This window comes from Pan paniscus, chromosome 15 (assembly GCF_029289425.2).
Source record: "Pan paniscus chromosome 15, NHGRI_mPanPan1-v2.0_pri, whole genome shotgun sequence".
Classification (NCBI taxonomy): domain Eukaryota; kingdom Metazoa; phylum Chordata; class Mammalia; order Primates; family Hominidae; genus Pan; species Pan paniscus.
This window is the reverse complement of record NC_073264.2, coordinates 78,643,383-78,665,567: the sequence shown is the minus strand read 5'-3', so window position 1 is coordinate 78,665,567 and position 22,185 is coordinate 78,643,383. Positions and strand designations below refer to the sequence as shown.

At 40.5% G+C, this 22,185-nt stretch overlaps 1 protein-coding gene across 1 annotated transcript in view; it reads left to right on the top strand.

Moving 5' to 3' along the window:
- Positions 1-22,185, top strand: part of SPTLC2 (serine palmitoyltransferase long chain base subunit 2) — a 111,343-nt gene that overhangs the window by 37,022 nt on the left and 52,136 nt on the right. The window contains exons 3-6 of the mRNA XM_003808880.5: positions 1,316-1,470; positions 3,528-3,676; positions 9,923-10,047; positions 17,949-18,042. Of these exons, the coding sequence (XP_003808928.3) occupies positions 1,316-1,470; positions 3,528-3,676; positions 9,923-10,047; positions 17,949-18,042 (523 nt within the window). The remainder of the gene's footprint in view (positions 1-1,315; positions 1,471-3,527; positions 3,677-9,922; positions 10,048-17,948; positions 18,043-22,185) is intronic.

Here is a 22,185-nt window from a genome sequence, read left to right as displayed (position 1 = left end):
GCAACCTCTGCCTCCCGGGTTCAAGCGATTCTGCTGCCTCAAGCCTCCCGAGTAGCTGGAATTACAGGCACCCGCCACCATGCCCAGCTAATTTTTGTATTTTTAGTGGAGATGGGTTTCGCCATGTTGGTCAGGCTGGTCTTGAACTCCTGAGACTTCAAGTGATCTGCCCACCCACCCACCTCGGCCTCCCAAAGTGCTGGGATTACAGGTGTGAGCTACCACACCCGGCCCCTATATCCTATTTTATAGTGTTTCTTGTTTATTATTTTCTCTTTGGATTTGTTTCATTTTGATCCTTGAAAAATATGCAAAGGATGGAATCTTAATTTTGGAATTGTTTTTCTTGGTTGAAATTGGAATTATGTGGTTTTTATGGCATTTCCCCTAATCTATTAATGTGGGAGGAGGCTTGTGGGGAGGGAAGAGCCGTCTTTTTGAGATTATTAGGGAGGGAAACCATTTAATGACAGAATTGTATGACTACATTTTATTTTTATGAGGACTACTTTGTTAATTTACATTCTTGTGCTCTACATTCATGAAGTCAGTTATTTGAAACCATGTAATATATGTCAACTATTAAAGTTAAGTGACTTTTATCTGATAAGAGTTGTGTTAAAATAATCATAGAGAATTGATGCCTTTCCAGATGTTTTCCTGATACATCAGGGTTTTTGTTGTTGTTGTTTTTGCTGTTATCCAGCTTGGAGTACAGTGGTGCCATCATAGCTCACTGCAGCCCCAATCTACTGGGCACAAGGGATCTCCCTGCCTCAGCCTCCCGAGTAGCTGGGACTACAGGTGCACTGCACCTGGCTAATTTTTAAAATGTTTTTGTTGAGACAGAGTCTCGCTATGTTGCCCAGGCTTGTCCCGAACTCCTGAGCTCAAGCAATCCTCCTGCATTGGCTTTCTAAAGTCCTGGGATTACAGACGTGAGCCACCAAGCCTGTCCTGATTTAGCAGTTAATTAAATGTAAGTGGCCTCTCATTCTCAGGTGCTCTTACAGTATGAAAATGGAAGTTGTAAAGTTTGTTTTTAAAGTAACTCAGTGGAATGATAGACAGTGGAGACTTGGAAGGGTGAGGGAGTGAGGGTGGATGATGAGAAATTACTTAATGGGTACCATGTGTGTTATTTGAATGACTGATACCGTAAAATCCCTGACTTGTCCATTACACAATCTTGCACGTAATGAAATTGCCCTTATACCCCATAAATTTACATAAATAAAAGATCATGTCATCTGTTAAAAAATTTTTTAGTAAAGTAACTCAGTTAAATTTATGGTATGTCACCATTTCTTGGCAGGACTTTGTGTCATTGTATCAAGATTTTGAAAACTTTTATACAAGGAATCTGTACATGAGGATAAGAGACAACTGGAATCGACCAATCTGTAGTGTGCCTGGAGCCAGGGTGGACATCATGGAGAGACAGTCTCATGATTATAACTGGTCCTTCAAGTGAGTCTTGGTTGGGAAATTATTTCTTGACAACAATTACAAAAGGGTTTATTCATTTGAGAAAATATGTTATTATAAATTGAGTATTCTCTCAAAATAGGAGTAGCAGCTGAGGATACAATGTGATTGGTTTCCTTACATATTCTTCATTGTTGAGCTTTTTAAGATATATCTTTCTATTACATTTGATACTGTGTTGGATTATAGTTCAGAACAAAATTTGGCTTACTTATTTATTTTTTTTTTGAGATGGAGTTTTGCTCTGTCGCCCAGGCTGGAGTGCAGTGGCGTGATCTCAGCTCACTGCAACCTCCGCCTCCCAGGTTCAAGCAATTCTCATGCCTCAGCCTCCCGAGTAGCTGGGACTACAGGCATGCTCCGCCACACCTAGCTAATTTTTGTATTTGTTTTAGTAGAGGTGGGGTTTCACCATGTTGGCCAGGCTGGTCTCGAATGCCTGACCTCAAGTGATCTGTCCCCCTCAGCCTCCCAAAGTGCTGGGATTACAGGCATGAGCCACCGCGCCCAGCCTGGCTTCTTTATTTTTAAAAATAACTCCTATTGATAAGAAACAGTATACAAAAGTTTAGTCTGTTTTATTTTTGGTCTTGACTTTAAAAAAAAAAAAAAAAGAAAAGCTATCCTTTCCATTATGCCACTTATCAGAATCAAGTATCCAAATTTATTTCTGGATATTTTGATTTCTCAAATGATTTAAGGATGATATATAGAGTGTTTTTACTTAAATGGATTGAATAGTTTGGAAAACTTTTTGTATTTTTAACATTGTATTTGTTTGTTTGTTTACTTATTTATTTATTTGAGTCAGAGTCTCGCTTTGTTGCCCAGGCTGGAGTGCAGTGTCACAATCTTAGCCCACTGCAACCTCCACCTCCCAAGTTCAAGTGATTCTCCCACCTTAGCCTCTCTGGTAGCTGGGACTACAGAGATGCACCACCATGCTCAGCTACTTTTTGTATTTTTAGTAGAGATGAGGTTTCACCATGTTGGCCAGGCTGGTCTCGAACTCCTGGCCTCAAGTGATCTGCCCACCTTGGCCTCCCAAAGTGTCAGAGTCTTGCTCTGTCACCCAGGCTGGAGTGCAGTGGCACCATCTTGGCTCACTGCAAGCTCTGCCTCCTGGGTTCACGCCATTCTCCTGCCTCAGCCTCCCGAGTAGCTGGGACTACAGGCTCCTGCCACCACACCCGGCTAATTTTTTGTGTTTTTTAGTAGAGACGGGGTTTCACTGTGTTAGTCAGGATGGTCTCAATCTCCTGACCTTGTGATCCACCCACCGCGGCCTCCCAAAGTGCTGGGATTACAGGCGTGAGCCACCGTGCCCGGCCTACAGCTTGCCTTCTTAGCTTGGTCAAATATTAGTGACACCCCTTCTCATGTGTATATTCACAGCAAGTTTATTATTTGTAGTGACTACATTGTATTTTACAGTATACATGTGCCATGGTGTGACAGGTTGGGCTGTGTTAATAATCTCAAAATCTCAGGGAATTAAAACAGTAACAGTTTATCCTTATCGATACTTCATGTTCATCCTAGGTTGGTGGGGCCCTTGAACCATTTTGTCCTTAGTTAGGGGCCCAGGCTGCCTCAGCTTCCATTGTATGAAATGTCACTGGTCTCTGTATCTGAGGAACAGATGTGGCAAATTGTGCAGTGGCTCTCAAAGGATCCTCATGTGTATATATTCTCATGTGCGGGAGTTACTGAGTCAGAGTATGTATATCTTTTAATGGATAAGTACTGCCAAACTGCCCTCCAAAAAACAAACCTGATATTCTTATGTGCAGTGTCCTGTAAGATAAGGTGACTGTCCTGGCCAACACTGGATATCATTAGTTTTAAAATCTTTATCACTATTAATAAATGAAAATTGATTATTTTAACTTCCATTTCCATAATTGGTAGTGTGTTTGAGATTTTTTTAATATAGACTTTGTTCTCTCTGCTTCCTTTTGTGTCACCAGTGCATTTGCTATTACATGTAAGTACTTTTTTGCTCATGAGTTTCATTGTTTTATGCTATTGATGCACAGGTATACAGGGAATATAATAAAAGGTGTTATAAACATGGGTTCCTACAACTATCTTGGATTTGCACGGAATACTGGATCATGTCAAGAAGCAGCCGCCAAAGTCCTAGAGGAGTATGGAGCTGGAGTGTGCAGTACTCGGCAGGAAATTGGTAAGTGAAAGCTGTATTTGGCCAGCTGCTGTTTTTGACATTGTTTTAGTCAGGGGCAAATAATAGTAATATTGACCTAGAGTATTAAATATCTACACTTTGTCATGTCATTTAGATAAGGTGAAGAATGCTTTGTTTTTCTGAAGTGTGATGGATGATTTCAATGCTTTCAACACATTTTGAGATGTGTTTATCTTTCCCAATGTGTTATACATATAGAATGTCCCTCGAAAAATCCTGCCAGTGTTTGTTTCATTTATAACTTTAATGTTGATTTCATTGGCTTTTGCAAATGTTAGTGGTTAAGAGTGCCACTTATTAGGATGTTGGGCATATGAGAGTTAATCTGCTTTCATACTGGTACATGGGGGCTAATAATAATTCCTGCCTTATAGAGCTCTTTTAAGACTTACGTAAGCTAATCCATGTAGAGCACTTGGAACATAGTAGACAATAAATATAAACTCTTTTTATTATTGTTTTAAGTTTGTAAAATATAAAAGAGTAATAACTTTATATAAAGAGATTCAATTTATTTTAATTCAGAGGAAGATTTCAGATTGTTCCAATTTGATTCAGAGAACTGACAACCCTGGAAGTTATGAAAACTTTCCAAATACTTATTACTGTAAGCACAGTAGATTAAAAGAACAGTTCATTGTTAGTTATTTCTCAGGGTTCTAGGGATTGGCAAGCACAGTTGGGTGCTTCTTACCCAAGGTTCCTCTCACGGTTGCACTCAGTGGTGGCTGTATGGCTGGAGACATGAAGCCTTCTTCATTCGCATGTTTCACCTAGGCTGCGGTGGCTGGAGCTCTGTGTGGCCTCTCCATGTTTCTAGCTTGGGTTTCTTCATACCGTGGTGGTCTTGGAGAGTTGTTCATCATGCATGGCTGCAGGCCTCTAGAGCAGCAAGCATGCAAAGATACCTGACTGAAGCCAGGCACGGAGGCTCATGCCTATAATCCCAGCACTTTGTGAGGCCAAGATAGGAAGATCAGCTGAGGCCAGGAGTTCGAGACCAGTCTGAGCAACATGGTGAGACCTGTTCTCTAAAAAAATAAAGATAAAGTAGCCGAATGTGGTGGCGCATGCTTGTGATCCTAGCCATTCAGGAGGCTGAGGCCAGAGCATCCCTCGAGCCAAGGAGTTTGAGGCTGCAGTGAGCTATGATCGTGCTACTGCACCCTAGCCCATGACAGAGTGAGACACTGTGTCAAAAAACAAAAACAAGGATACCCAGTTGAAAGTTGGAAGGCTTTTTATGCCCTAGCTGTACAGGTCCCAAAGTATCATTTATGCCTCTTCTATTGGCCAAAGCGTCGCTAAGGTCAGCCCAGATTCAAGGGTTGTGGGGATTGCCCTCCTCCACCTCCAAATGGGAAGAATAACAAAGAATTTGCATCCATATTTAATCTTCCATAGCAACTCTGTCAGCTCACGAAATTTAAAACAACATGAAGACAGGGAAAGAAATAAAATTGTGCAGATTTTTGTATCTATTTATTTAGATAGCTAGATACATGGATATATAGATAGATTGATGCATAGATGGATGCAGGGTCTCTGTTGCCCAGGCTGGAGTGCGGTGGTGCAGTCAGCTCACTTCAGCCTCAAACTTCGGTACTCCAGCCATCCTCCCACCTCAGCCTCCTAAGTAGTTAGGACTATAGGTGCACGCCACCATGCCCAGCTGATTTTTTAATGTGATTTTTGTAGAGATGGGGATCTCTTTCAAGAGGCTATGTTGCCCAGGGTGTTCTTGAAATCCTGGCCTCAAGTGATTCTCCTAACTCAGCCTTCCAGAACACTGGGATTATAGGTGTGAGTCACCATGCCTGGCCCCACCATCTAATTTTAAATATTTTCATTCCTCCTAAAAGAAACGCTATACTCAGTAGCATTCATTGGATACTGTTTCCCTTCCCCCTACAAGTCCTTGGCAACCAGTAGTCTACTTTTTGTCTTTATAGATTTGCCTATTTTGGACATTAAATATAAAAGGAATTGTATAACATTTGGTCTTTTCTGTCTGGCTTCCTTCACTAGCACAATATTTTCAAATTCATCCATGTTGTAGCCTGTAACAGCACTCCATTCTTTTCTATGACTGAATAATAATCCTTTGTGTGAGGGTGCCACGTCTTGTTTATCCACTTATCACTTGATGGTCATTTGGGTTGTTTCTACTTTTTGGCTATTGTCAGCAGTGCTGCTGTGAACGTGGGTGTACAAGTTTTTGTATGATATATTTTTGTTTCTCTTGGGTTTATACTTACTAGTGGAATTGCTAGGTCATATGGTAACTCTGTGTTTGACTTTTTGAGGAATTGCTAAACTGTTTTCCAAAGAGACTGTACTGTTTTACAATCTCTCCATCAATGTATGAGGGTTCCTATTCATTTTTATATCATCTTCCAGTCATCTTGTTTGTAGCCCAACTTTAACCCTTGATTACTTTGCTGCCTGTTCCCTCCGGTTTTTAAGCTTCTCTAGGGTTCCATACAGTGAATTTACTTGGTTTTCAAAGGATTCCACTCTATAAGGGCGTAGATATGACCTTCTTCTAACTCTGTCATTTTCCAGTTGTATTAGTTTCCTGTGGCTGCTGTAACAAAATATCAGAGCAGAGTGACTTAAAACAACAAAAATGTCTAGTCTCATAATTCTGTGGATTATAAGTTTGGGGTCTAGGTGTCAGCAGGGCCATGCTCTCTGACGCTCTGGAGAATCCTTCCTAGCTTCTGGTGTCGACAGCAATCCATGACGTTCCCTGGCTTATAGCGCATCACTTCACCACATGGCTGTCTTCCTGTGTGTCAAGCATTGTCGTCTTCTGGCCGGGCACAGTGGCTCATGCCTGTCATCTCAGCACTTTGGGAGGCCAAGGCGGGCAGATCACTTGAGGTCAGGAGTTCAAGACCAGCCTAGCCAACATGGTGAAACCCTGTCTTTACTGGAAATACAAACATTAGCTGGGCGTGATGGAAGGTGCACGCCTGTAATCCCAGCCACTCGGGAGGCTGAGGCACGAGAATCTCTTGAACCTGTGAGGCAGAAGTTGCAGTGAGCCGAGATCACACCACTGCACTCCACCTGGGCAACAGAGCGAGACTCTGTCTCAAGAAAAACAAAAAAACAGCATTGTCTTCTGTATTCCTTCTGTGCATGTCTATCTCTGTGTCCAAATTTCCCCTTTCTATAAAGACATTAGCATCCCCCTAATGGTCTCATTTTATTTATTTATTTATTTTTAAAATCTTTGTAAAAATTTTTTATTGATACATAACATTTGTACATTTGTGTGGGGTACATGTGATGTGTTGTTACATGTATAGAATGTGTATAGAATCAAGTCAAGGTATTTAGGGTACTTGTCACCCCAAACATTTATTATTTCTATATGTTGGGATCATCAAGTCCTCTCGTCTAGCTATTTGAAATATACAATACATTGTTTTTAACTATAGTCACCCTACTCTGCTATCAAACATTAGAACTTATTTCTTCTAACTCTATATTTGTACCCATTTACCAGCTTTTCTTCATCTCCCCCGCTCCCCCTACCTCATCTCAACACACATCCTTCCAGTATTGTTTTACTCGCTACCTCCATGAGTTTAAACTTAGTGAGGAAGCCATGTTAAAAGCTGACATAGGCCAAAAGCGAGGCCTCTTACACCAAGCAATTAGCCAAGTTGTGAATGCAAAAAAAGTTCTTGAAGAAAATTAAAAGTGCTACTCCAGTGAACCCACAAATTATAAGAAAGTGAAACAGCCTTTTATTGCTGGTAGAGAGAAAGTTTTAGTGGTCTGGGTAAAAGATCAAAGCAGCCACAACATTCCCTTAAACCCAAATCTAATCCAGAAGAAGATCTTAATTGCTTCAATTCTATCAAGGCTGAAAGAGGTAAGGAAGCTGCAGAAGAAAAGCTTAAGCCTAGCAGAAGTTCATTCATGAAGCTTAAGGAAAGAAGCCATCCCTACAACATAAAAGTGCAAGGTGAAGCAGTGAATGCTGATAACTTCAGCAAGTTATCCAGAAGATCAGCTAAAATAATTGATGAAGGTGGCTACAATAAATCACAGATTTTCAATGTAGATGAAACAGCTTTAAATTGAAAGAAGACACCATCTAAAACTTTCACAGCTAGAGACAAGTCAATGCCTGGTTTCAAAGCTTCAAAAGACAGGTTGACCCTACTTTTAGGTGCTAATTTTAAGTTGAAACCAATGAATGACCTCATTTTAATTTGATTACCTCTGGAAAATTCCAGTTTCCAAAGAAGGTCACATTCTTCTGGGAATGAGGACGTCAAAATATCTTTTTTGGTGGGACACAATGGAACCCGTAGCATCATCCTTCTGTATATTTTCCATTTTCATTAATTGTGTTCAGAATTACAGATATCCACTAATTAATAAAAAATTGAGCTTTTAGCTTTTATTTCTTGGTTATCCAGTTGTTTTGTGATGATTTTCAAGAGGAAGATGGGAGTAGAACATTTTTATTTCCCCCTGCCTTTAAAACAGAGTTTCTAACTGGCACTCCAGAAATGACAAGCCTTGTGATCTAATCCTGTGGTTAAAGGAGCATTGTGCAGTGACGACATATAGTAAGGATACATTATGCCTTTATGGCATTTGATATTTTATAAAGTGCTCGGCTGGATGCGGTGGCTCACGCCTGTAATCCCAACACTTTGGGAGGCCAAGGTGGGTGGATCTCTTGAGGTCAGGAGTTTGAGACCAGCCTGGCCAGCATGGTGAAACCCTGTCTCTACTAAAAATACAAAATAGTCAGGCGTGGTGGTCCGCACCTGTAATCCCGGCTACTGGGGAGGCTGAGGCAGGAGAATTGCTTGAACCCAGGAGGTGGAGGTTGCAGTGAGCTGAGATCGCGCCACTGCACTCCAGCCTGGGCGACAGTGCGAGACTGTCTCTCTCAAAAAAAGAAGAAAAGCTCAAACGTATTATCTCTTTTGATCCTCACAACAATGTCATGAGGTAGATAGGGCAAATTATTATTGCTATTTAGAAGTATTTAGCCCAGAGAGTTCCTAAGGGCTTTGATTAAGCAAGCCTTAAGGACACTTGGCATCCAAGTTTAGCATTCTTCTTTCCCGCATCTTTTCTCTCTGTAATGTCATTTAGTCCTTAAAGATTTGAGTACCAATATAAAATTGCAGTACAAATTTACCAGTCAGTTCACAGTGAGAGAAGAAACTTTTTTTTTTTTTTTTTTTGAGTCAGAGTCTTGCTCTGTTGCCTATGCTGGAGTGCAGTGGTGCGATCTCAGCTCACTGCAACCTCTGCCTCCCAGGTTCAAGCGATTCTCCTGCCTCAGCCCCCAGGTAGCTGGGATTACAGGCACACGCCACCATGCCTGGCTAATTTTTGTATTTTGAGTAGAGACAAGGTTTCGCCATGTTGCCAGGCTGGTCTCAAACTCCTGACCTTAGGTGATCCGCCCTCCTCGGCCTCCCAAAGTGCTGGAATTACAGGCGTGAGCCACTGCACCCTGCCAGGAAGAAACGTTTTTACCTATCTCTTGCTGTATAACAAACCATCTCAAAACTTAGTGGTTTAAAACAGCAACAGATTTATTTGCTCATGATTCTGCAATTTAGGGAGGGCCTGATGTTATCTTAGCTCCATGTGGTATTGGATAGGCAATTATGACTGTGTACAGGGTATCCAAGATGTCTTAACTCACGTTTGACACCTCAGCTGGGTGGCAGGAAGGGCTAAGGGCTGGCTGGGCATCTCTGTTTCTCTTTCTCTCTGTCTCCCCCTCTCCTTACGTCTTTTTCTCCTCCTTCCATAGTCTCTTATCCCTCAGTTCCCATCCCCCCGCCCATGTTCTGTTTTTGCAACAGGCCAGTTAGATTGTTTTACATAGCAGCTGACTTTAAAAGTGTAAAAGCAGATTTTGCTAGGCCTCCTAAGGCCTAGACCTGGAACTAGTATGCACAAACAGGAATGGGTGAAATTTTTGGCAGCCCCCTTTGGGGAAATTCCACTGCAGGTGCTGAATCAGATTTTATTCAGCTATTGTGTTCTTTATGAGCACATATTACTCTTCACAATATTATGAAGAATATTACTCTTCATAATATTGACTCCTTCATAGATCTTAGTCTGAAAAGGACACAACACATACACTATGATTTCTTTTAATAAAGTGATGAGTAATTCTTAAATTCAGGATTTTGTGATACTGACTTTATTAACTTCTTCACACAGGAAACCTGGACAAGCATGAAGAACTAGAGGAGCTTGTAGCAAGGTTCTTAGGAGTAGAAGCTGCTATGGCGTATGGCATGGGATTTGCAACGAATTCAATGAACATTCCTGCTCTTGTTGGCAAAGTAAGATACTCTGTCATTTATGAAAACTCCCTCATGTATATCTTCTTTTGTTTTGAAAAGCAGTCAGAGTGAGCTAAAAGCTGTTGTAAACTTTAGGCTAAACATAGTTTAGCCAAAGATATTTCTACCACAAATTGTTTTTCTTTTTTTTTTTGAGATGGAGTCTTGTTCTTTCGCCCAGGCTGGAGTGCAGTGGCACCATCTCAGCTCACTGCAGCCTCTGTCTCTTGGATTCAAGCGATTCTCCTGCCTCAGCCTCCCAAGTAGCTGGGACTACAGCTGTGTGCCACCACGCCTGGCTAATTTTTTGTATTTTTAGCAGAGGCGGGGTTTCACCATGTTGGCCAGCCTGGGCAACATAGTGAGGCCTCGTCTCAATTTGATTTTATTTTTTAAATTAAAAACAATTTGTGGCCGGGCGTGGTGGCTCACACCTGTAATCCCAGTGCTTTGGGAGGCTGAGGCAGGTGGATCACCTGAAGTCAGGAGTTTGAGACCAGCCTGTGTTTTTATATATATATATATATAAATATAAATATATAAAATATTATATTGTATATTATATATATAACATATATGTATGTTACATATTATATATATTACATATATGTATGTTACATACTATATATATTACATATTACATATTATATATATAATATATATATATCCCCAAGTGGGTAGCGTGTGTGAGAGGGCACAATCTGTATGTAAATGTAAATTATATTTCAGCAGATTGGTACTCTCATCCTGAAAGGCCCCTTGAGTTTATTCATTCTCATGTTTAACATGACACCTAGGAATGGTATGTTGAAAACGTGGTGGATTAACTCAAGCAGGAGAATTGAGTTTTTGTTTTTTGGTTGTTTATATGGTCACACTTAGCTGTGTGACTGTGAGCATGTCAAATAATCTTTCTGATCCTCCAAGTTTCTTTTGTAAAATGAGGTGGTTGAGCTAGATTAACTCTAAAGTCCTTTTTAGTTATGCAGTGTATGGGTCTGTAAGGTACAAATGGGACAAATAGAAAACAAACAGCAAGATAGGAGATTTAAACCCACCTGTGTTGATAAACATTAAATATAAATGGTTTGTACATTCCAATGAGAAGACAAAGATTGTCGGATAAAATTAAGTAGGTTTCCTAATATAAAATAGCAACCTATTTTAAATATGAAGACACAGAGGTTAAAAGGAAAAGGATAGAAAAAAATACAGCATGCAAATAATAATCAGAAGAAATGTGAAGTGCCTGTATTAATATAAACAAAGATTTCCGAGCAAGAGATATTTCTGGTGATAAAGAGGAACATTGTGTAATGATTAAGGAATTAATTCATCAAGAGGTTATAATTTTAAATGTGTAGGTGCTTATCCCATTTATGCCTAATGTTCCATTATTGGAACGCTAAGCATGTGGGAGTTATTTATATCCTACTGCTCAAGGTCATCGCCAGGGTCTGATTTTGCAATTCAAAAAATTGTAACCTCTGGCATAAATGGGTTATTAACAGAGCTTCAAAGTACGTGAAGCAGAAATTGATGAAACTAAAAGAAGTAGACAAATAGAAAATTGTAATTAGAGACATTAACCCCTCTCTCTCTCTTTTTTTTTTTTTTTGAGACAGAGTCTCGCTCTGTTGCCCAGGCTGGAGTGCAGTGGTGTGATTTCGGCTCACTGCAAGCTCTGCCTCCCGGGTTCACGCCATTCTCCTGCCTCAGCCTCTTGAGTATCTGGGACTACAGGCACCCACTACAACACCTGGCTAATATTTTGTATTTTTAGTACAGATGGGGTTTCACCGTGTTAGCCAAGATGGTCTTGATCTCCTGACGTCATGATCTGCCTGCCTCGGCCTCCCAAAGTGCTGGGATTACAGGCGTGAGCCACTGTGCTCTGCCCTAACCCCTCTCTCTTAATTAACAGAAGAATGAAACAGAAAATCAGTAATGATATAGAATGTTTGGAAAACACTGTCAACCAGTTGACCTAATTGAGAGTCATGAAACACTTCACTCAACAACAGCAAAACATTTACTACCAAAGACCATATTCTAGGCCATTAAGCCAGTTTTGGTAAATTTGAAAGTATTAAAATTATTCAAAGTATGTTCTGTGATCACAGTGGAATTTAAATTAGAAATTGATAACACAAAGATATCTGGAAAACCTTTGAATATTTGAAAATTAAACAACGTATTTCTAAATAACCCATGGGCCAAAGAAGAAAAAACAGGGGAAAATAAACATATTTTGAACTAAATGGAAATGTAACCTATTACAGTTTGTTGGATGAAGCTAAAGCAATGCTCAGATGGAAATGTATAGCATTAAACGTTTATACAGGTTGAGCATTCCTAATCCCCAAATCTGAAATCTAAAATATTTCAAACTCGTAAATAGTTTGAGTGTCATCATGACAGCTCAAAGAAAATGCTTAGGGGTGCTAAACCAGTAAATATAATGCAAATAATCCAAAATCCATAAAAATCTGAACTCTGAAACACATCTGGTCCCAAGCATTTTGAATAAGGAATATTCAACCTGTATTAGAAAAAAAGTAAAGCAGCCAGACTCCGTCTCAAAAAAAAAAAAGTAAAGCTTGTAGCTTAAAAAATTAGAAAAAGAAGAACAAATTAAACCCAAACTAAGCAAAAGGAAGAATATAATGATGATAAGTGCAAAAATTAATGAATTAGAAAATGGACAATAGGGAAATTAGTGAAACCGAAGCTGATTCTTTGAGCAAATGAATATAGTTGATAAATCTCTGGCCAGAATGGTCAGGATAAGACGAGATAAGATGCATATTACCAGTAACAGGAATGAGAGAGGGTGCATCACTACACGTCCTATGGACATTAAAGGATAATAAGGGAGTATTAAGAACAACTTCATGCCAAAATACCCAACAACTTAAATAAAATACACAAAATTCCTTGTAAGACATAAATGTATGGTTCTTTGACTTCACGTTATAATATGTTGCTGTCCTGCATTTTGAAGTACAAGCCTGAGATTCTTGTTAGAATTTTTAACACTGGAGGATTAGAGAATCTCATCTTGCTCTTCTCTCTGTATGCTTACAAGCTCTATCAGAGGATTATCTAGAATTAGACGTTTTCTACACAGACCTGGAAGATACAACCATAAGGATTTATATTCCAGGGCCGGGCGCGGTGGCTCACGCCTGTAATCCCAGCACTTTGGGAGGCCGAGACGGGCGGAGATCGAGACCATCCTGGCTAACAGGATGAAACCCCATCTCTACTAAAAATACAAAAAATTAGCTGGGTGTGGTGGCGGGTGCCTGTAGTCCCAGCTACTCCGGAGGCTGAGGCAGGAGAATGGCGTGAACCCGGGAGGCGGAGCTTGCAGTGAGCCGAGATCGGGCCACTGCACTCCAGCCTGGGGGACAGAGCGAGACTCCGTCTCAAAAAAAGAAAGATTTATATTCCAAATCAAACTATAATTGAAATATTATTAAATATTGTTTAATCTGTTAAAGACAGTAACTTACCCAGTTTTAATGATCCTTTGAATCTGATACTGAATTTCCATGTGAGGTGGTTAATTGCTCAGTTTGATGGCAGGGTGGGGCAGTATATTGATTAAGAGCATAGGTTCTGGAAGCAGACACTTGTCTTATTTAATAATTATTTTGTGGCCGGGCGCAGTGGCTCACGCCTGTAATCCCAAGACTTTGGGAGGCCGAGGCGGGTGCATCACGAGGTCAGGAGATCGAGACCATCCTGACTAACACGGTGAAACCCCGTCTCTACTAAAAATACAAAAAAATAGTTAGGCGTAGTGACAGGCGCCTGTGGTCCCAGCTACTCGGGAGGCTGAGGCAGGAGAATGGCGTGAACCCGGGAGGCAGAGCTTGCACTGAGCCGAGATTGCGCCACTGCACTCCAGCCTGGGCAATAATTAGTATTGCTATTATTATTTTGTTACTGTGCTTGTGACCTTGAGCAAGATTCTAAACTCCTGAACAAGAGTTTCCTCATATGTAAAGTGGGAGTGATAATAGTGTCTACTACATAGAATTATTGTGAGGATTAAAAGTAATAATGCTTTTAAATCTTTTAACATGATACCTGAAACATTAAGCGCTTAGATGTTAACTGCTAGTATGAATATCTTTTATTTTTGAACCAAAGATTTAATAAAGCTTCAGAATAAGTTCTAAGGGAAAAAGACAGATTGATACATTGAAATGGTGAATAAGGCTGTCTAAAAAAGGCTGTCTAAAAAGAGTTCCTTTTTGCCAGAAAAAAAGAACATAATGCTTTTGCAGGTTTGCCAGAAAAATATTTAGCTGGAAAGAGGAGAAAATAAAATTTTGTGTGGAGGGGAAGGGAAGGGAGGGTTCTTTTTAAGATAGAGTTGAATGCCAAGAGTGGTAAGTAAAGAATTTGACTTGCTGAAGAGAAATCTGACTTCTCTTTATTTTCTCCCTCAGTTTCGCTTTTTCAATTTTAACACTTTTTTGAAACTTTAATTTAGACTTACAAAAAGAGTTACAAAAGAGTACAGAGAGTTCCTGTATACCATTCATTCAACTTCCCTTTATGTTAACATCTTGCATAACAGTGGAACTGTTTCTTACAGCTAAGAAATTAACTGTGACACAATACTATAACTAAAGTACAGGACGTATTTGGTTTTCACCAGTTTTTCACTAATGTCCTTTTTCCGCTTCAGGATCCAGGTGAGGATCCACATTGTCTTTAGCTGTTGTAGCTCCTCAGTCTCCTCCAATCTGGGATAGTTCCTGTTTTTCTTTGTCTTTCATGACCTTAATACTTCTGAAGGGTACTGGTCCCTTATTTTGTAGAATGTCTCCAATTTGGGTCTGTCTGTTGTGTTGTTATGGTTTGATTGAGTCCGTGCGTTATTGAGAAAGCTACCAAAGAAGTGATACCATTCTCAGTGAATCATGCGAGAGACTATGTGGTTTCGATACATATTACTGATGATGTAAATCTTAATCACTTGGCTCAGGTGTCAGCAGGGATTTTCTACTACCAAGTTACTGCTTTTCCCTTTGTAATCACCATATATTGTGGCAGAGATACTTTGGGACTGTATATAGCATTTTGGATTAAACTTTCACCCACTAACTTTAGTATGCATCTCTGATCTTGCCTGTGGCAGTTATTACCTTGGTGTTCTTTTTTTTTTTTTTTTGAGATGGAGTTTTGCTCTTGTTGCCCAGGCTGGAGTGCAATGGCGCCATCTCGGCTCATTGCAGCCTCCGCCTCCTGGGTTCAAGCAATTCTCCTGCCTTAGCCTCCTGAGTAGCTGGGATTACAGGCACCCACCACCATGCCCGGCTAAATTTTTGTATTTTTTAGTAGAGATGGGGTTTCACCACGTTGGCCAGGCTGGTCTCAAACTCCTGACCTCAGGTGATCCAGCCACCTCAGCCTCCCAAAGTGCTGGGATTACAGGCGTGAGCCACCACACCCGGCTTACCTTGGTGTTCTAATGGTGATTTTTCTATTTTTCTCATTCTTTCTATACTTACTAATTAGAATTTTTGTGTAAGGAAGAGTTCTTGCTTCTCCCTTATTTATTTCTATCGTTGTGGGTTTGTGAATATTTTTATTATTTGGCTTATAATTCAACACAATTGCTTCTTTTTTGTTGCTCGAGTTTTAGTTTTGGCCATTGGGAGCTGCTTCAGGTGGGTACCTGTGTCCTTTGAATATATAATAACTTTTTTTTTTTAAAAGCATTCTTATACTTTCTGGCATGATAAAATGCTCCAGGATCATCTTATATTTTCCCTGTCCCAGTTTTGGAATTAACCAGTTCTCCAAGAAGCGCTGGTTCTTTTTTTTGGAGAATGATATTTAGAAACCAAGGTCTGGGAACTAGGTGTGTTTATTGCTGAAGGAGTGTCACTGCTTCTCACCTCTCAGTGACTAGAGCTAGAAAATGTATGTATATATGCGAACTCATGCATACACACACGTGTGTGTGTGTGTGTGTATGCATGCATAAAGATTTGAAAGCCAGGAGTCTATTGATACTGCCGGCTCTAGTCTTCTCCTTTTCCTTCTTCTCCTTCTCCTCCTTCTCCTCTTCCTCCTTTTCCTCCTCTTCCTCCTCTTCCTCCTCCTCCTTTTTTTTTTTTTTTTTTCCCCAGACAGAGTCTCCCTCTGTTGCCCAGGCTGGAGTGCAGCAGCACAATTTCGGCTCACTGCCTCACTGCCTCACTGCCTCAGCCTTTTGTGTAGCGGAGATTTCAGGCGCCTGCCACCACGCCCAGCTAATTTTTTTGTGTTTTCTTTTTAGTAGAGATGGGGTTTTGCCATGTTGGCCAGGCTGGTCTCGAACTCCTGACCTCAAGTGATCCACCCACCTTGGCCTCCCAAATTGCCAGGATTACAGGCATGAGCCACCATGCCTGGCCACTTCATTTTTAATCTATACATTTTTAACCAGGTAGCTTTTTTATCTTAATAAATACTATGTGCATAATAAAAATTTCAAACACAACTACTGTTACAAGTTTCTTAAGTATTCTTTAAGAATATTCTGTAATAAATAAGCGTGTATATATATAGTTGACCCTTGAACAACGTGGTTTGAACCATGCAGGTCCACTTACACGTGGATTTTTTTCAACCAAATATAGAGCAGAAATACAGTTTTCAGCCAGGCACAGTGTCTCACACCTGTAATCTTGGCACTTTGGGACGCTGAGGCGGGTGGATCACCTGAGGTCAGGAGTTCAAGACCAGCCTGGCCAACATGGTGAAACCCCATCTCTACTAAAAATACAAACATTAGCTGGGCCTCTTGGTGGGCTTCTGTAATCCCAGCTAGTTGGGACGCTGAGGCCGGAGAATCGCTTGAATCTGGGAGGCAGAGGTTGCAAGTGAACCAAGATCGCACCACTGCACTCCAGCAACAAGAGCAAGACTCCATCTCACACACACACATACACACAATATAGTATTCATGGAACACAAAACCCAAGTATATGGAGGGCCTGCAGGTCCCACAGGGCCAACTGCAGGACATGAGCATGGATGGATTTGGATAAATGTGAGGGTGAGGCAGTTCTGGAACCAAGTCCTCCTGTAGACTGAGGGATGACTGTGTGTCTTTGTATCTTCTCTCTTCTTTTTATTCTCGCAGGAGCATGCTATATACTTTCGGCACCCTTTTCATCTAATTGGATATTTTGAGGCTATTTTTGACAGAGAAAAACCTTTTTCTGAGTTGAGATCTGACAGGTTGAAGGGCCCCCTGAGAGATGGAAGAGTAAGAACTGCAGTGAAAAAAAAAACCAAACCGAGATCTTCAACCTTTTCTTAGTTGCCTTAGCAGAAACTGATGTTTGTGTGTTAAAGCAAAGCTTGTTTGGGGATTTTTAAGACAAAACTGAAGCCTACAGTCCATGCTATGTGGGGAAAAAGTTAATAAGTAGGATCTTCCTTGGACTCTGGATATGAGTAGTAGTGAGAGAATGCACCATTTCCACAGACATGACCCCATCAGCTGCCATTTCCCACAGATAAACAGAACATTATACTAAAACTACATGGAATTCTCTCACGTAAAGAAACCAAAACGTTTTAGAGACGGATGTGTCATGTTTTAGATACAAATAAAGACCTGTTGCCATATATCTGAATATTTACATCAGTCATGGGACTGAAGATATTAAATTAAAAGGCTAGAATTTTGCATCTACTTTTAAGGTGTCTTTACAAAAAACAAATGATTGTGTACACCTTTTTCCTCTTCTTAAAATTGATCACTGTGCTGTTGTGCACGATTTCCTTAATAAGATACAACTATTAGTGTTTGTGGCATTTTGTGATTTGTGTAACTAACCCTTTCCCCTCCAGCTTCTTACCTTTCTGTTCCTGTGATGTTGCAGGGTTGCCTGATTCTGAGTGATGAACTGAACCATGCATCACTGGTTCTGGGAGCCAGACTGTCAGGAGCAACCATTAGAATCTTCAAACACAACAGTGAGTTTGCTGAAGAATTCACTGCTGGCCTTGGTTTTGCTATTCTTTTGATCCATGGTGGAAGTTAACATTAGTTATATTAGCACTTGAAAGTATAAATGAAGACAAAGTAGCAACATTTAAAATGTTCTTCCGGTCCAGTCTTTTAAAATTAGAGGTTGATGGAAGCCTCTTGTACAAATATAATACTATCCTTTTATTTGACCATGAAGTTTTCCATCCCATTTCCTTGTTTACAGATCCCTTACTCAAATACATTTACTCGATGACTATAGTGTATCTTGCCATAAGACTAACGGTATTTAAGTGAATAAATCAAGATCTCTGACTGGTTAATGAAGAGACTTAATAGATAAGCCAGTCCTTACAATATAGTGGACAGGTGCTGAAGTACAGCTATGAATAGATGCTGTGGGAGCACAGAGGAGGGTGGCCCTGAGCCAGACCTTTCCTCCCTCAGTGGAAATATCTTTGTGTATTATTAAAATGATTATTTAGAATAAAAATGCGTAACTTTCATAGTTAAAACACACACATAGGCAGAAAAGGTGACCAAACTGTATGTTAATAGCATCTTTTCCCAAAATGTGTACAGGCACAGACAAAAGTTTGGAAGAGTGTATACCAAAATGTTAGGTGTGTACCCGTGGATGGAAGGATCATAGATGATAACATCATTTTTGTTTTTGTTTTTGTTTTTGTCTTGTCTAAAATGTTTTACAGTGAGAAATCAGATCTTATTAAATATCACTATGTAACCTGTTATTTTCTTTTTTTTTTTTGAGGCTAGAGTCTCGCTCTGTCACCCAGGCTGGAGTGCAGTGGCTCAATCTTGGCTCACTGCAACCTCTGCCTCCCAAGTTCAAGCGATTCTCCTGCCTCAGCCTCCCGAGTAGCTGGGATTACAGGAGCGTGCCACCACACCTGACTAATTTTTAGTATTTTTAGTAGGGACGGAGTTTCACTGTGTTGGCCAGACTGGTCTTGAACTCCCGACTTCAGTTGATCCTCCCGCCTTGGCCTCCCAAAGTGCTGGGACTACAGGTGTGAGCCATCATGCCTGGCCTCTTTTTACAATACACGGTGATTGTTGTTTGTCATTACATGTAACTCTACCTCATTCTTAAATACCAGTGTGGCAGTTAGTGCCTGGGTGTGCCCTCATTTAATTGCCCCCTCAATTGGACATCGGGGCTGTTTCTAAATTTTTCTACTGGGAACAGCACTACAGTTACAGTTTTGTACCATCATCTGGTTAGTGCCTTAGGATAAATTTCTAGCAGTCTCAGAATGCATGGTTAAAAGAGTATACATTTTTAATACTTTTCCAAATTGCCTCTAAGCATTATATGAACTTTTTTTTTTCACTTTTATTTTAGGTTCAGGGGTACATGTACAGGTTTGTTATATAGGTAAATTGCATGTCTCGGGGGTTTGTGTACAGATTATTTCGTCACCCAGGTAATCAGCATAGTACCTGATAGGTAGTTTTTCGAACCTTACCCTCCTCAACCTCCCCTGCCTCACTCTCAAGTAGACCCCAGTGTCTGTTGTTCCCTTAGTCGTGTCTGTTTGTACTCAGTGTTTAGCTCCCACTTACAAGTGAGAATATGTGGTATTTGGTTTTCTGTTCCTGTGTTAGTTTGCTTAGGGTAATGGCTTCTAGCTGCATCCATGTTGCTGCAAAGGACATCATCTCATTCTTTCTTACGGCTACATAGTATTCCATGGTGTATATGTACATATATATATTTTTTTTATTTTTATTTTTATTTTTGAGACAGAGTCTTGCTCTGTCTCCCAGGCTGGCATGCACTGGCATGAACTCAGCTCACTGCAACCTCTACCTCCCCAGCTCAACCAATCCTCCCATCTTAGCCACCCTAGTAGCTGGGACTACAGATGTGTTCCACCACGCCTGGCCAAGTTTTTTGTTTTTTGTTTTTTGTGTTTTCTTTTTGTATTTTTTGTAAAGATGGGGTTTCACCATGTTGCCCAGGCTGGTCTTGAACTCCTGGGTTCAAGCAATCCACCCACCTTGGCCTCCCAGTACTGGGATTATAGGCATAAGCCACCATACCTGGCCCACATTTTTTTAATCCAGTCTACTGTTGATGGACATTTAGATTGATCCTATGTCTTTGCTGTTGTGAATAGTGCTACAATGAACATACACATGCTTGCATCTTGTATGAATTTTTCCTCAACAACATGAGATTGACTGTTCCTACACACTGGCCAACATAGGCTATGGTGAATCATTTTAAATCTTTCCAAATCTAATGAGGAAATAATATGTTAGTTTTTATTTCATTGCTTATTAGATATAGAACAACTTTTTGCATTTTTACTGTTTTTTAAACTCTACTTGTAAGCTAATGTGTTTGTATTTCTTTATAAATTGGCCATTTTCAAATTGTTTCTATTTTTTACTGATTGTAAGAGCCCTTTATATTAATTATCTTTTCCTTTATGTTGCATTATTTTATTATTATTTTTTTGAGACAGGGTCTTGCTGCATCACCCAGGCTGGAGTGAAGTAGCAGAACCACAACTCACCACAGCCTTGACCTCCTAGGTTCAAATGATTCTCCTGCCTCAGTCTCCTGAGTAGCTAGGACTGTAGGCATGCACCACCATGCCGGACTAGTGTTTTTTATTTTTTATAGAGACAAAGTCTCGCTGTGTTGCCCAGGTTGGTCTTGAACTCTTAGGCTGAAACGATCCTCCTGTCTCAGCCTCCCAAAATGCTGGGATTACAGGAGTGATTCACCATGCCCAGACTGCACTATTTTTATATTATTGACTTTGTTTTCAGTGTCTTCCTGTACAGACTCATGAAAATGTTTTTGTTGCCACACTTACTGTTTTACGACTTTCGGATTTTACACAATACCCTCCTCATTCTCAGATCATAATATTATTCTTTCATGTTTTCTTCTGAGAGTTTTGCAATATATTTTTTATTTAAATTTATGTGGAATTTGGGGGCATAACATTGGAGAGGTTGAATTTTTTTTTCTAAGTAGATAATATGGTTAAGCATTCTGCTATAGGTATTTCTTTTTTTTGAAACAGTCTTGCTCTGTCACCCAGGCTGGAGGGCAGTGGTGTGATCTTGGCTCACTGCAACCTCCGCCTCCTGGGTTTAAGTGATTCTCATGTCTCAGCCTCCCAAGTAGCTGGAATTACAGGTGCCCACCACCACAGCCGGCTAATTTTTTTTGTATTTTTAGTAGAGACAGGGTTTTGCCATGTTGGTCAGTCTGGTCTCGAACTCCTGACCTTAAGCGATCCACCCGCCTCGGTCTCCCAAAGTGCTGAGATTACAGGCGTGAGCCACCACACCTGGCTGATGCTTCTTTTATCTAAAATTTTGACCAGTATTATTTTTCTCCTCCCTCTATATATAAACAGAGAAAACTAAAATAATTCCTGTGTTTTTACTTGTCTTCAGCTGATCGCCATACATTGCTCTCTGCCTAAGAACTGGAGGCTTTGCAGGACTTGGGGAGGCCAAGGCGGGCAGATCACCTGAGGTCAGGAGTTCAAGACCAGCCTGGCCAAAATGGTGAAACCCCACCTCTACTAAAAATACAAAAGTTAGCTGGATGTGGTGGCATGCACCTGTAATCCCAGCTACTCAGGAGGCTGAGGCTGGAGAATCACTTGAATCCAGGAGGCGGAGGTTTCAGTGAGCAGAGATCACGCCACTGCACTCCTGCCTTGGCGACAGAGCAAGACTCTGTCTCAAAAAAAAAAAAAAAACTGGAGGCTTTGAGTCAGGACGTAATTTACTTCTGTAGGGAACATCTCCTGAATCTTGATTAGGTCGTATGCAGATTTTTTTCTTAGAAATTACTGAATGTGTAAGCACAATCACAACCTTAGACTATCTTATTTGTGTTTGTGTTCTGTGTTTTTATTACCTTATCTCTTTTTCTGTCAAAATTGTTTTCTGCAAAGAGCAAAATCATGTACTTTTATAACTCCTTCCTCCAGTTACAAGCAATACAGAATACAAAATCAGATTTTATGATAGGGCCAGGCGTGGTGGCTCACGCCTGTAATCCCAGCACTTTGGGAGGCCGAGGCAGGCGGATCACCTGAGGTCAGAAGTTCAAGACAAGCCTGGACAACATG